Raw genomic sequence first — 12,849 nt, 5'->3', positions numbered from 1 at the left:
GCTCACAGTTCCTGTTTCTTGCTCTGAGCCGCAGCTAAGACTCTACCATCCCATCCATAGCCCTGGGCTTAGCACTGGGCTGCTTTTACAGTGAGAGAGAAACAAACTCCTGTCTTGGATACTTGGGGAGTTTGTTACTCACAGTGAACCTAATCTTAACAGAGAGATTAATTTTTTTTTTTTAAGTAGAAGGTGAAGAAAAGGAAGCAGATTTCATTTACTCCACAGACCCAGTCAGAAGACATCTGTAAGAATGCCTAAGGCGCCTTGCAGGAAGCATCAGACACTCGAATAAAGCATTCTCATGAGATGAGCCCTGGGTCCAGAGCCAGGCGCCCCTGGATTCAAGTCCCTGCCCTGCCGCTTGCCAGCTCTCTGGTTTTAGGCAAATTCCTCAGCCGTGTTGGGCTGTAGGTTTTTCACCTGTAAAACAGGGGTCCTGTTTGGGGAAGAATGGATACATATATAGGTATGGCTGAGTCCCTTCGCTGCTCACCTGAAACAGTCAGAGCATTGTTAATCAGCTATACCCCAATACAAAATAAAAAGGTGAAAAATAAAATTAAATAAACAAAAACAGGGCTCCTAACAGCTACCATGAAGACCCCTGCGATACATGCAAAGCTCCTGGCACAGAGTGACACCAATATCATTATGTAATATTAATACACTATATTATTACATTACTGGTAGACCATTATTGTTTTAATTATTGGACCTTCTTTGGAACAGAAAGGTTTTTATTTGCTGCCAAACACCTTATCTTTAAGAGAGACTCAAATGAGAAGGAAAAAAAAAAGAGAGATAGCTGCATCCTGCTTCATTATTTTGTCAACATTCAAAGGACAAAGGCATGTGAATATCCGGGTTCTTTTCATCTCCACATACCAATTTGCTCCCTGTCTCCACCTTGCTAGGGTGGTTGTCACCAGCTCAGGCTGGAGCTGAGAGAGCCCAGCTGTCTGATCCCACCTCAGACACTTACAAGATGTGATACCTGCCCACAGCATCTCTCTCAGCCTGGAATTCCTCATCCATAAAATGAGGTCAATGCCAACCATGTCACAGATGTGTGAACATTAAAGGAGACGTACAAGGAAAACATGTCACACGAGGCTGGACGTGTGGGCAGGTCAGTCAATGGTCACCATTACAGGACTGAAAATCTTGAAGGTGGTAAGAGTCCCTGTGGACCCACACGCTGAACTGTGCGTTCCTCGAAAAAGGAACAGGGTTTGTCTCGTATCTGGGCCGGGCACACGGCCGGCAGGAAGAAAGGTTAGCAAAGCCACGAGCGGACTCACGGGTGTAAACTTGGATGAAGCCCGGCGTGCCCTCGGAACCATCCTCAAGGACAGGATACACCGTGATGTTGTACAAGGTGCCTGAGCTCAGTTCAGTGATGACGGCATGAGTCTCACTGACTGTGAGATTGAAGGAATCTGTCTCATCCACAACTTGTATCTGGTAGGTATAGACTGAAGATGACTCATTATCATTGATCTTCCAGGTCATGGTCAAGCTGGTGGCACTGATGTTCACAAATTTGATGTCAAAAACCTGACTGGAATCTGTGAAGACACAAGAGGAGTTCACCACCACCAGACAGGGAGAGAGATGCTGTCATCAAGGCACCTCATCCAAGAAACACTCAGCAATTCTTCTTCCTGTTCTACACCATTTAACACAGCAGACCCAAGTGTAGACAGGGTCCCAGCAAAAGTCAGACAGCATCTTCAGTGAAGAAACAGCCTGGCTAATTGCAACTGCATAGTTTACCCTTCATTCTCCCTGCTAAGTTGACTAATCCTAGGGATGCAATAGATGTCTCAAACCACAACATGGACTCTACACATGCCCGTCTAAGTGCTGGGTGACCCCAAAAGGTCTCAGGCATCTTCCATCCAAGAATTAACACTATCTACACAATTAAGTAAAGATCACAGACTTTTGCACAAGGCAGGTCTGGGTTCCAAGGTGAGCTCTACTGAAGAGCCTGGTAGATCTTAGGAAAATCACTGAGCTCAGTTTCCTCATCTATAAAAAAAAAAATCAAGATAACAACCGTAACTCCAGGAAAGGAAACACGAGAGTGCTAGTCATTCATCACTTGTCCACCCCACCCTCCCAGTCCACCCTCTGTCCTCTCCCGCCTGCGCTGTGTCCCCACAATGCTGACCCCGGCACCCTGCATCACTGGGGCACTCTGCCGGGTGACAGGTTCCACCAGTGAGTGAAACACAGGCTCCTGTGGGGCTGGAGGAGAAAGCAACTGGAGGCTTCTCCTCACCACCTCCCGTTCTGGGTCGCCAGGTCCAGCGGCAGTTTTCTGGCTGCTACTTGGTGTTCCGACCTTGGTCCTCCAGCCTCCACTCTCCTCCCCCTGTTCTATGGATCTATGACATCCTTCCAGAATAGATATATTTGGAGGAGAGGGGGTGTTTGTTTGCTTGTTTTAGTTTTTATTGGAATATATTTGACCTATAAGGTGTTAGTTTCTGCTGTGCAGCAGAGAGACTTCCATGCAAAATAGATATCTTTTTGGATAAGATAACCCAAATTGGTCTGTATCGCCTGCAAGCAAGCCCCCGAAGGCTACAAGGCTACAGCATTCGTTTCTGAACTCACTGAGCATGGCTGTGTGCTTTTGCGTGTATTTTCCCTCGATTCCCCTTCTGTTCTGAAATTTCCTGAGCGTAGGAACCATGCATTTCTTTACACCCTCATTAGCACTGATCCAAAAATCTCCAAAACTGTTCAATTTACAGAGTAAGAACGCTGACAGATTCTAGGTAAAAAGCAGCAGCGTGCATGTCAGCAAGGGACACAGGAAGGTCAGTATGCCTTTCAAGTTTAGGTCAAAAAAGAAGACTCATTGTCTCTTCTCAGGGGGAAAATACTTAACCAACGTGGACAAAATGAATATCAACTTTCAAGAGAAAAACCTGACACCAGTGTGCCTCCCTGGCCAGTATGCAGAGCTATAAAAGAAAGGGCAAGGGAGCCCCTCGCATCCGCACACAGTAGCTGCTGAATATGCTGTGATGGGGTCAAGGAAAGAAGAGCCTTGGCCACAGAGCTCAGAAGAAACTCACTGGACCTGCTCTGTCCAAAATCTCTTCCAGAAAATTCCCTCCAACCACAAGCTGACTTATGAAGCAAGAGATAACTCAGGACCAGAATCACAGGAGACAAACTCTGCGCTAGGAAACTCTGGCTGAAGCCATTTTACAAAACTCCACATACTTGTTTTGAACTCTGTAGCCTGGGGCTGTCCTTCGGCACTTTTACCAGCCTGGGGATAGACCGTGGCCTTGTACTGTGTGCCAGGCTTTAACCTGAGAAGCAAGACTTCCACGGTGTCCGGGGCCAGGGAAGTGTTAGACGACGGGCCGGCACGTTCCAGTCGGTCTTTGGACCCAGGGGCCGCGGGACCCCTAGGCAAGCTGTCTGTGTTGCCGGCATCTGTTTGAAACACAAAAGGCAAAGACATGACCTGAGACTGAAGTGCATTCCTGTCTGCTTTCAGCGCCGCTGCCCTCTCCACCGAAGGATGCCACATCAGACAGTGCCCACAGCTGGGATTCTATGAACACCTGTTCCCTTTCTTCCCCAGAAAGAGATCCATGCTCCTGAAAGGAGCCTGATATTGTTAAGCAATGGTTTAGGGGTGTGTGTGTGCGTGTGTGTATTGACTGATTCATTCATTGTGTGACACACGTGGGATCTTAGTTTAACAATCAGGAACTGAACTCACGCTGCCCAGTGTTGCCAGGTGGCTTCCTAACCACTGACCTGCCGGGGAAGTCCCAGGAGCCTCATCTTTGGCAGGTATTTTGCACTGTACTTTTAGCACAGGTGTGCTAAAGTCACAAAGTTGCATCTTTGTGACCCTATGGACTGTAGCCCGCCAGGCTCCTCTGTCTATGGGATTCTCCCAGCAAGAATACCAGAGTGGGTTGCCATTTCCTTCTCCAGGGGATCTTCCCAACCCAGGGATTGAACCCGGGTCTTCTCCTGCATTGCAGGTAGACTCTACCATCTGAGCCACCAGGGAAGACCAGGTAGCACCACAGATATACGTGCTTTTCTCTCCAAAGCAGATACTTGCATCACCCCCCAACTTCTTCCAAGAACCCATCTTCTCCCACCCAACTCCAAACATGGATTTCCAGGGACAACCCCATGATTCACACTGGGCTAAGCAGAGCCCCACTCAAGGCATTCTTTCCCTGGACCATACCCCTGCAGAGAGAGGGTGAAACAGGCAGAACTCCTGGACCAGGGCGAAGGTCGGTTAAAAGAAGCAGGAAGAGAGACCAGCGTCACCTCATCTCTTCCTTCAAGGCCTTATGGGTCAGAAGCCCACCGCTGTGACTCACCCAAGCCATTTTCTGTCGACAGGGGGCTTCCCTGGGTCTCATTTAATCCTAAAGGATACAGGGTGACCGTGTACTGACTCCCCGGCTTCAGGCGAAAAATATTGACCGTTAAGTTTGTAGTCAACTCCTGGCTTCCTTCAAGGAGCATCCGGCAGGTGCTCGTGATGTTATCAGTCTTCCAGGTAAGAGTCACGTGCGTCACACCCACGAAGGCAGCACGCAGATCCATTACTGGATGAGGCTCTATTTGAAAAGCACAGAGTGGGCACTGATGGAACGAGATGCCTGCAGTCCCCTTCATTATGAATGACTGGGGGCACCGATGATTCAGTGGGACCCACTACAGACACTTCCTTTATGTCAGAGTCCAGTGCAATTCTGTCGCTTCACAGTGGGGAGAAAACTTACCATCATGCAGGAAAAAGGAGAAAAGGATGAACCTTAAAGCCATAACTTTTTAGGATCAGAACTATTCTCCAAGACAGCCAACTTCTACAGTGATTTGGCACTCTTTAAATTGCCCTTTTAAACAGCAGCTTTTAATATTTGTTTTAGGTTATCAGGAAGAAGCATCCAAAATAGTGACCATCTGCTACATCTAAAAGTCTCAATTCCAGATAATACGAATATGTCATAGTACCGAGACATTTCAACTGAGACGCTCATCCCTGTATTCCAACCCCAAGGGGAATTTTCTGAAGACTTCCAATCTATACTATCCCTCTGCCATCCTTTCTGTCACTTTATTTGGCTGATTGTGACCAAAACCAAACCACTTTGACCAAAATGACACCCATATCCTTCAGTCCTGAGATGAGAGTACGGAAATTCAGAACGGCACCCATATCCTTCAGTCCTGAGATGAGAGTACGGAAATTCAGAACGGCAGGGTGACTTGCTCAAGAACGCACAGCATACTTGGAGCATCGGGGAACTAGAGCCCAGGGCTCTAGCTTTAAGCGTGGGGTCGCAAAGAGTCAAACATGACTTAGAAACTAGACAGTAACCGCAGCAACAGCACTGCAGACGAAGCCACAACCCTGCTTGAGGAGGCTCAACTCAAAGACACTGGCACAGATGCCCATCAGGCCCCATCCAGCTCTAGGCCAGCTGATCCATTCTACGACTTTATTCTTCATGTCAAACCATATCTGAGGCCAAGATTGCTAAACTGGGTCATGCAGTTGTCTTTTTTAAAGAAACAGAATGTGAATAAACCAGCCAGCTCAGTGATCTGGATGGCCGCTATGGACACTGCTGTACCACAGTGCTCTGGAACCAGGCTCCTGGGTTCCCTCCACATGGTGCTCAATGACCCCAGGAGCGCAGAAGAAACTTAGCTTCTCAGCGTTACAGATTCCTCCTCTGTAGCCCTCAGGGTTACTGTGAGGGCACTCTGATGTATTAGGGGCAGCTAAGCAAATTGAAAAGACTCACTGGGAAAGACCCTGATGTTGGGAAAGATTGAAGGCAGGAGGAGAAGGGGGCAACAGAGGATGAGATGGTTGGATGGCATCACCGACTCGATGGACATGAGTTTGAGCAAGCTCTGGGCGTTGGTGATGGACAGGGAGGCCTGGCGTGCTGCAGTCCATGGGGTCGCAAAGAGTTGGACACGACTGAGCGACTGAACTGATCTGAAGCACATAGTTCATGCTCAGTAAACAGCAGCTGATGAACACAGCCTTGGCCTCGGGGGCCTTAAGCTGGAGTGAGGAGCCTCAGCCCCTGAGCTGGGTGCTTCGGGTCACCTGGTCACCTCCCCATTCCTATAGGCACCAATTCTGTGTCACCTTGTCCCATTACCAACTCTAAATTCTGCTTTCTTCCTCCTCCTCCGTTCCCTTCCATCTCCCCTGCCCTGTCCTTCTTTTCCTGTCTCTCTCACAATACGGTGAAGCTTTCCTGCAGGTTTCGTTTTCTCTAAAACTGTGCTCTGAGGACCTCCAGGAGTTTTTGAAGGTACCTGTGACATTGCATCCCTGTAGCTCCTCTTTCTCCAGTTCTTTGCAGTTTCTGGGCACCTGGGCAACGTTTTATTTAAAGAAATAATTTCCTGGCTTGGAGAAAAGCCATGTTCAAAACCACTGGTCTAGCACTGGCTTACTTTGTGTGCGGAAGCTGCTATGCCAGGTGGTCACTTCAAGCCCCGGGCTCAAGAGGTCAGCTTCCCGTGGCTCCCACCAGCCAATGACATCACCGCCCCTCCAGATCAGAAAACCAACACAGGACCTCTTTTTTTGAATTCTGTATTTTTCTGAGCTTAAAAAAAAGGCATCTCAACTCTTTTTTATGCTTTTGGTTCTTTTCAGCTTTAAAAAAAAAAAAAAAGCTGTTATTTGCAGTTATAACTGGTGGTTCAGGGTACTGATACCTAAGCTAAATAAAAATCTAAGCTTAATCCAATGTCACTGGGCTCTTATTGCATTTGAAGCATATACTCCTCTATAAAGTATCCAAATTTTCATGCCCAAAAGAAGCTTCTGGGAATACAAACACAGCATCAACTTTCCTGGGGAGCTTAAAAGAAGCCTAGTAGTTATCAACAGCATCAAGACACATTTCTAACAGGGTCCCTGTTCACAAGTCTTAGCAGAAAAGTAAGTATTCACCAATAATAATGAGAGATTTTTTAAAAACCAAACAGTTGGAAGCAGTTAAAATATCCCAAAACACACAGGACCTTAGTATTAAATGATCCTGCCACCTGAACTCCTGGGCATGAAACCACACAGAATCTTCCCTCATCTTCCAGAGTCAACAAAAATCAATCTCTTTCCAACAGGCAACTTGAATGGGCAAGGCTCTAGGGTACAGGATGAGAAGGACAGTTCATGATCCGCCCTGGGAGCCACTCATCTTACCTACTGTGGTATCTCCTGAAGTCCCATTGCCTCCTGGACCCGAATCTGTGCTGTTATCACCTGTCTGATTTGCAAAGCTCGTGTGCAGATTCTCATTCGTACTCTTTATGCCACCCATGGAATCAGAAGCAGTTGTGCTGTTTTTCCAAGTTGCGGTCACACTGGATGGACTGGTGGTAACCGCTTTCACAGGACTGGATTCTATTTTAATGTTGTTTCCAAAAAAAAGGACAGAAAAAAATTATTTTTCAAAAAGAAATGTAAGAGTAAAGGCTGTTCTGTATGTCTACTTTCCAGAAGTGAGTTTTGCAACTATAAAATTTCATTTCTCTTTATTTGCCTCCTGGACTTCCCTCCAACAAAATACATTTAGATTTCCATGTATTTAGATAGATAGATATATATACATACATGCATATGTGTGTGTATATAATACATACATATGTGTCAGTGAAACAGAAGGCTACCAAATAAAGATAAAAACAAGCATGGACCTAGATAATCACACTGAATGAAGAAAGTCAGACAGAGGAAAAATACTGTATGACATCCCTTATGTGTGGAATCTACAAAACAGAAAGAGATCCACAGACCTGGAGGACACACTTATGGTTGGCAGGGAAAGGAATGGGGAAAAGGGATAGTTGAGGGGGTTAGGATGGACACATACACAGGATGTATTTAAAAGGAATAACCAATAAGGACCCACTGTGCAGCACAGGGAACTCTGCTCAATGTTAAGTGGTGGCTTGGATGGGAGGGGAGTTTGGGGGAGAACAGATACATGGCTGAGTCTCTTTGCTGTTCACCTGAAATTGTCACAACATTGTTTGTTAATCAAAGATATACCCCAATACAAAATAAAAAGGTTTTTAAAAGATAAAAATAATAGAGCTTGGCCTTGCTGGCTACAACTTGAACATGGAGTTAAATCTGTACAGACCTGAGATGCTAAATGCATCCATCCCCGATGTTCAGAAAACGCTGCGTATGGAGAGGAGTGTACACTACACGGTCCCCAGGACCCTGCCAAGGTGCCGTGCACACATCCTCCCACGTATGCTTCGTAACAATGTCATGAAGGAGGCTACGGCACCATTTTAAGAAGGAAAAAACTGTGTTCAGACCTAAACGTTGTGCGTCTGATAGCCTTTTTTCCAAACTCAGATCTTAGGAGGAAGCGCCACAGCTCTCTGGCATAAAGATGGCACAGAACAGAAGAGCATAAAGAAGAAAGGGTCAGCCTTGGAATCCAAGCTTGGAGGTAAGGACCTGTTCTGCCCCTTAGCTGTGTGACCTGGAAGTAACCCCTGAAAATATCTCAGTCTCGGTTTCCTCTGCTGACAGCTCAAGAATGTTATATTTAAACATAAAGGATTATCATTAAGACACCATGACATTGTAAACACCATCACTAAATTTGGACATTCAAAAGTCAGGGCTCAGAGTCCAATCCTGCCAGTCACTGGCATGAGATTTTACTCAGAGTAAAATTCACCGCTCTGAACGTTACTTCCTCCTCTGTCAAATTGCAGATGTATGGGATCTTAACACAATGGAAGCCATGCTGGTTACTAACAGGAATTAAAACTTCAAGATGGGTGTATCCTAATTACAGCCTAGATGGAGGAGCAACAACTCGAAACAGAAGCGTAAGCACAAGCAGTAAGGCCCTTCTCAAGGACCCAGGGCTGGATCCGAGGAGAATAAACGGGGTACAGGCAACGCCATCTCTGCATGGACGTGCCCTTCAAATGACAGCACGGGGCGCGTGCCCCATCGGGAGCCAGGGAGACGCAAACATCGACCCAATGGAAGAAGAAGGGCAGGAGAGGAAACGAGAGAAAGGGACCAGGCACAGAAAAATCTAGTGGCCCTCACTTCAATAAACTGCAGGTTAGGAAGCCCCTCCAGACGTGAAGCTCCTCTTTATCACGTAACCACTCACAGCGTCAGAGCAGCATTTTTGCAGGTTATCACTGTGATGCCATTTGCAGTCAGTGATGATGATGGCGAGGAGGAGAATGATAAAACAGCGGGCACGGTTACAGCACGGAGGCAGCAAGAACGGCCGCAGTCCTATTCTGGGTGCTGGCCGGCTCCCAAGGACCACGCCACGGTGCTGTGCACACATTTTCCCACATGTGCGTCATAACAACTTCACGAAGGAGGCGACGGCACCATTTTAAGAAGGCAAAGAACTGTGTTAAGACCTCAATTTTGATTCGCATAAGGATTCTGGGAAGATTTTAGAAAAGCAAGTTCTTTTTTCTTTTGGCCATGCCACATGGCATGTGGAACCTTAGGTTCCCGGACCAGGGATCAAACTTGTGCCCTCTACAGTAGAAGTGTGGAGTCCTAACCACTGGACCGCCAGGGAATTCCTGAAAAGCAAGTCCTGAACTTTCAATAGTTCAGCAAAGTACATCTTAAAATATCTTTTAAAAATATGTGTGTATATGTATGTATTTCTGGTGATAAAGATGAAGAATCTGAGATCTAAGAGGATCAATGAGGGACTTACCCAGTGGTCCAGTGGTCAAGACTCTGGGCTCCCATGGCAGGGGCCACAGGTTCGATTCCTGGCTGGAAGGGCCAGGGGCTTCCCTGGTGGTTTAGTGGTAAAGACTCCACCTGCTAATGCAGGAGATGCCGGTTCGATTCCTAGGTTCCCTTCAAGCCCAACCAACCTCAATAAATTACTTAGCATTTCTTTTAGGGACTTCCCTGGTGGCTCAGATGGTAAAAAGCGTCTGCCTACAATGCAGGAGACCCAGGTTCGATTGCTGGGTCCAGAAGATCCCCTGGAGAAGGAAATGGCAACCCACTCCAGTATTCTTGCCTGGAGAATCCCATGGACGGAGGAGCCTGGTGGGCTACAGTCCATGGGGTCGCAAAGAGTCGGACACAACTGAGCGACTTCACTTTCACTTTCTTGAGGAACTAAGATCCCACAGGCTGTGTGGTGAGGGCAAAAACATAAACCAATAAACTAAGAGGAAAACTAGCCCTGGATCACATAGTGAGACAGTGACAGATCCAGGAAGCAAAGCTGGGACTCTGATTTTCAGTCTGGGCTCTTAACCACGACACCACTGGAGTGCTGCTCAGAGAGCAGACAGAAAGACAAGTGTTAAAACAGCTCCCAGGGGAGCCAGGCTACGAGGCCAAGAATAGGGAGCAAAGAGATATAGGTAGTTGCATTCTACTATTGAAGCCTAGATGAAGTGATCTTGAATATAGTGCACATATGAAGATATTGGCATTCTCCAAAACCCACAACCTACCCCAAAGGTCTTGCTCACGTGTTTGCACTTTTTGGCAGCAGGTACATTTTAGGAATCAGTGAACAAAAATGGACTGGAATGGACGAATTTAACTCAGATGACCATTATACCTACTACTGTGGGCAAGAATCTCTTAGAAGAAATGGAGTAGCCATCATAGTCAACAAAAGAGTCCGAAATGCAGTACTTGGATGCAATCTCAAAAACGACAGAATGATCTCTCTTCATTTCCAAGGCAAACCATTCAATATCACAGTAATCCAAGTCTATGCCCCAACCAGTAATGCTAAAGAAGCTGAAGTTGAATGGTTCAATGAAGACCTACAAGACTTTCCAGAACTAACACCCCAAAAAAGTGTATTTTTCATTATAGGGGACTGGAATGCAAAAGTAGGAAGTCAAGAGATACCTGGAGTAACAGGCAAATTTGGCCTTGGAGTACAAAATGAAGCAGGGCAAAGGCTAATAGAGCTTTGCCAAGAGAACGCACTGGTCATAGCAAACACCCTCTTCCAAAAACACAAGAGAACTCTCTACACATGGACATCACCAGATGGTCAATACTGAAATCAGAGTGAATATATTCTTTGCAGCCAAAGATGCAGAAGTTCTATACAGTCAGCAAAAATAAGACCAGGAGTTGACTATGGTGCAGATCATGAGCTCCTTATTGCTAAATGCAGACTTAAATTGAAGAAAGTAGGGAAAACCACTAGACCATTCAAGTATGACCTAAATCAAATCCCTTATGATTATACAGTGGAAGTGACAAATAGATTCAAGGGATTGGATCTGATACACAGAGTCCCTGAAGAACTTTGGATGGAGGTTTGTGACACTGTACAGGAGGCAGCCAAGAAAAAGAAATGCAAAAAGGCAAAATGGTTGTCTGAGGAGGCCTTACAAATAGCTGAGAAAAGAAGAGAAGCTAAAGGCAAAGGAGAAAGGGAAAGATATACCCATTTGAATGCAGAGTTCCAAAGAATAGCAGTGAGAGGTAAGAAAGCCTTCCTCAGCGATCAAAGCAAAGAAATAGAGGAAAACATTACAATGGAAAAGACTAGAGATCTCTCCAAGAAAATTAGAGATACTAAGGGAACGTTTCATGCAAAGATGGGCTCAATAAAGGACAGAAATGGTATGGACCTAAAAAGGCAGAAGATATTAAGAAGAGGTGGCAAGAATACACAGAAGAATTGTACAAAAAAGATCTTCACGACCCAGATAATCACGATGGTGTGATCACTCACCTAGAGCCAGACATCCTGGAATGTGAAGTAAAGTGGGCCTTCAGAAGCATCACTATGAACAAGGCTAGTGGATGTGATAGAATTCCATTTGAGCTATTTCAAATCCTAAAAGATGACACTGTTAAAGTGCTGCACTCAACATGCCAGCAAATTTGGAAAACTCAGCAGTGGCCACAGGACTGGAAAAGGTCAGTTTTCATTCCAATCCCTAAGAAAGGCAATGCCAAAGAATGCTCAAACTACCACACAATTGCACTCATTTCACACACTAGTAAAACAGTGCTTAAAATTCTCCAAGCCAGGCTTCAGCAGTACATGAACCGTGAAATTCCAGATGTTCAAGCTGGATTTAGAAAAGGCAGAGGAACCAGAGATCAAATGGCCAACATCCACTGGATCACTGAAACAACACAAGAGTTCCAGAAAAACATCTACTTCTGCTTTATTGACTACGCCAAAGCCTTTGACTGTGTGGATCACAACAAACTGTGGAAAATTCTTGAAGAGATGGGAATACGAGACCACCTTACCTGCCTCCTGAGAAATTTAAATGCAGGTCTAGAAACAACAGTTAAAAATGGACATGGAACAACAAATCAGTTCCAAACTGGGAAAGGAATAGGTCAAGGCTGTATGTTGTCACCCTGCTTATTTAACTTATATGCAGAGTACATGATGAGAAATGCCAGCCTGCATGAAGCACAAGCTGGAATCAAGATTGCTCAGATACGCAGATGACACCACCCTTATGGCAAAAAGTGAAAAAGAATTAAAGAGCCTCTTGATGAAAGTGAAAGAGGAAAATGAAAAAGCTGGCTTAAAACTCAACATTCAGAAAACTAAGATCATGACATCTGGTCCCATCACTTCATGGCCAATAGATGGGGAAACAGTGGAAACACTGACAGACTTTATTTTCTTGGGCACCAAATTCACTGAAGAAGGTGACTGCAGCCATGAAATTAAAAGACGCTTACTCCTTGGAAGGAAAGTTATGACTAACCTAGACAGCATATTAAAAAGCAGAGACATTACTTTGCCAACAAAGGTTCATATAGTCAAAGCT

At 45.7% G+C, this 12,849-nt stretch overlaps 1 protein-coding gene across 1 annotated transcript in view; it reads right to left on the bottom strand.

Moving 5' to 3' along the window:
* PTPRJ (protein tyrosine phosphatase receptor type J) overlaps nucleotides 1-12,849 on the bottom strand; it is a 178,228-nt gene that overhangs the window by 41,980 nt on the left and 123,399 nt on the right. The window contains exons 4-7 of the mRNA XM_061381497.1: nucleotides 7,247-7,447; nucleotides 4,383-4,625; nucleotides 3,247-3,465; nucleotides 1,305-1,571 (exon numbers count right to left, since the gene is read on the bottom strand). Of these exons, the coding sequence (XP_061237481.1) occupies nucleotides 1,305-1,571; nucleotides 3,247-3,465; nucleotides 4,383-4,625; nucleotides 7,247-7,447 (930 nt within the window). The remainder of the gene's footprint in view (nucleotides 1-1,304; nucleotides 1,572-3,246; nucleotides 3,466-4,382; nucleotides 4,626-7,246; nucleotides 7,448-12,849) is intronic.

This window comes from Bos javanicus, chromosome 15 (genome assembly GCF_032452875.1).
Source record: "Bos javanicus breed banteng chromosome 15, ARS-OSU_banteng_1.0, whole genome shotgun sequence".
In the NCBI taxonomy this organism is placed as follows: domain Eukaryota; kingdom Metazoa; phylum Chordata; class Mammalia; order Artiodactyla; family Bovidae; genus Bos; species Bos javanicus.
Note: the sequence above shows the minus strand (reverse complement) of the source record. Positions and strands in the feature narration are given on the sequence as shown.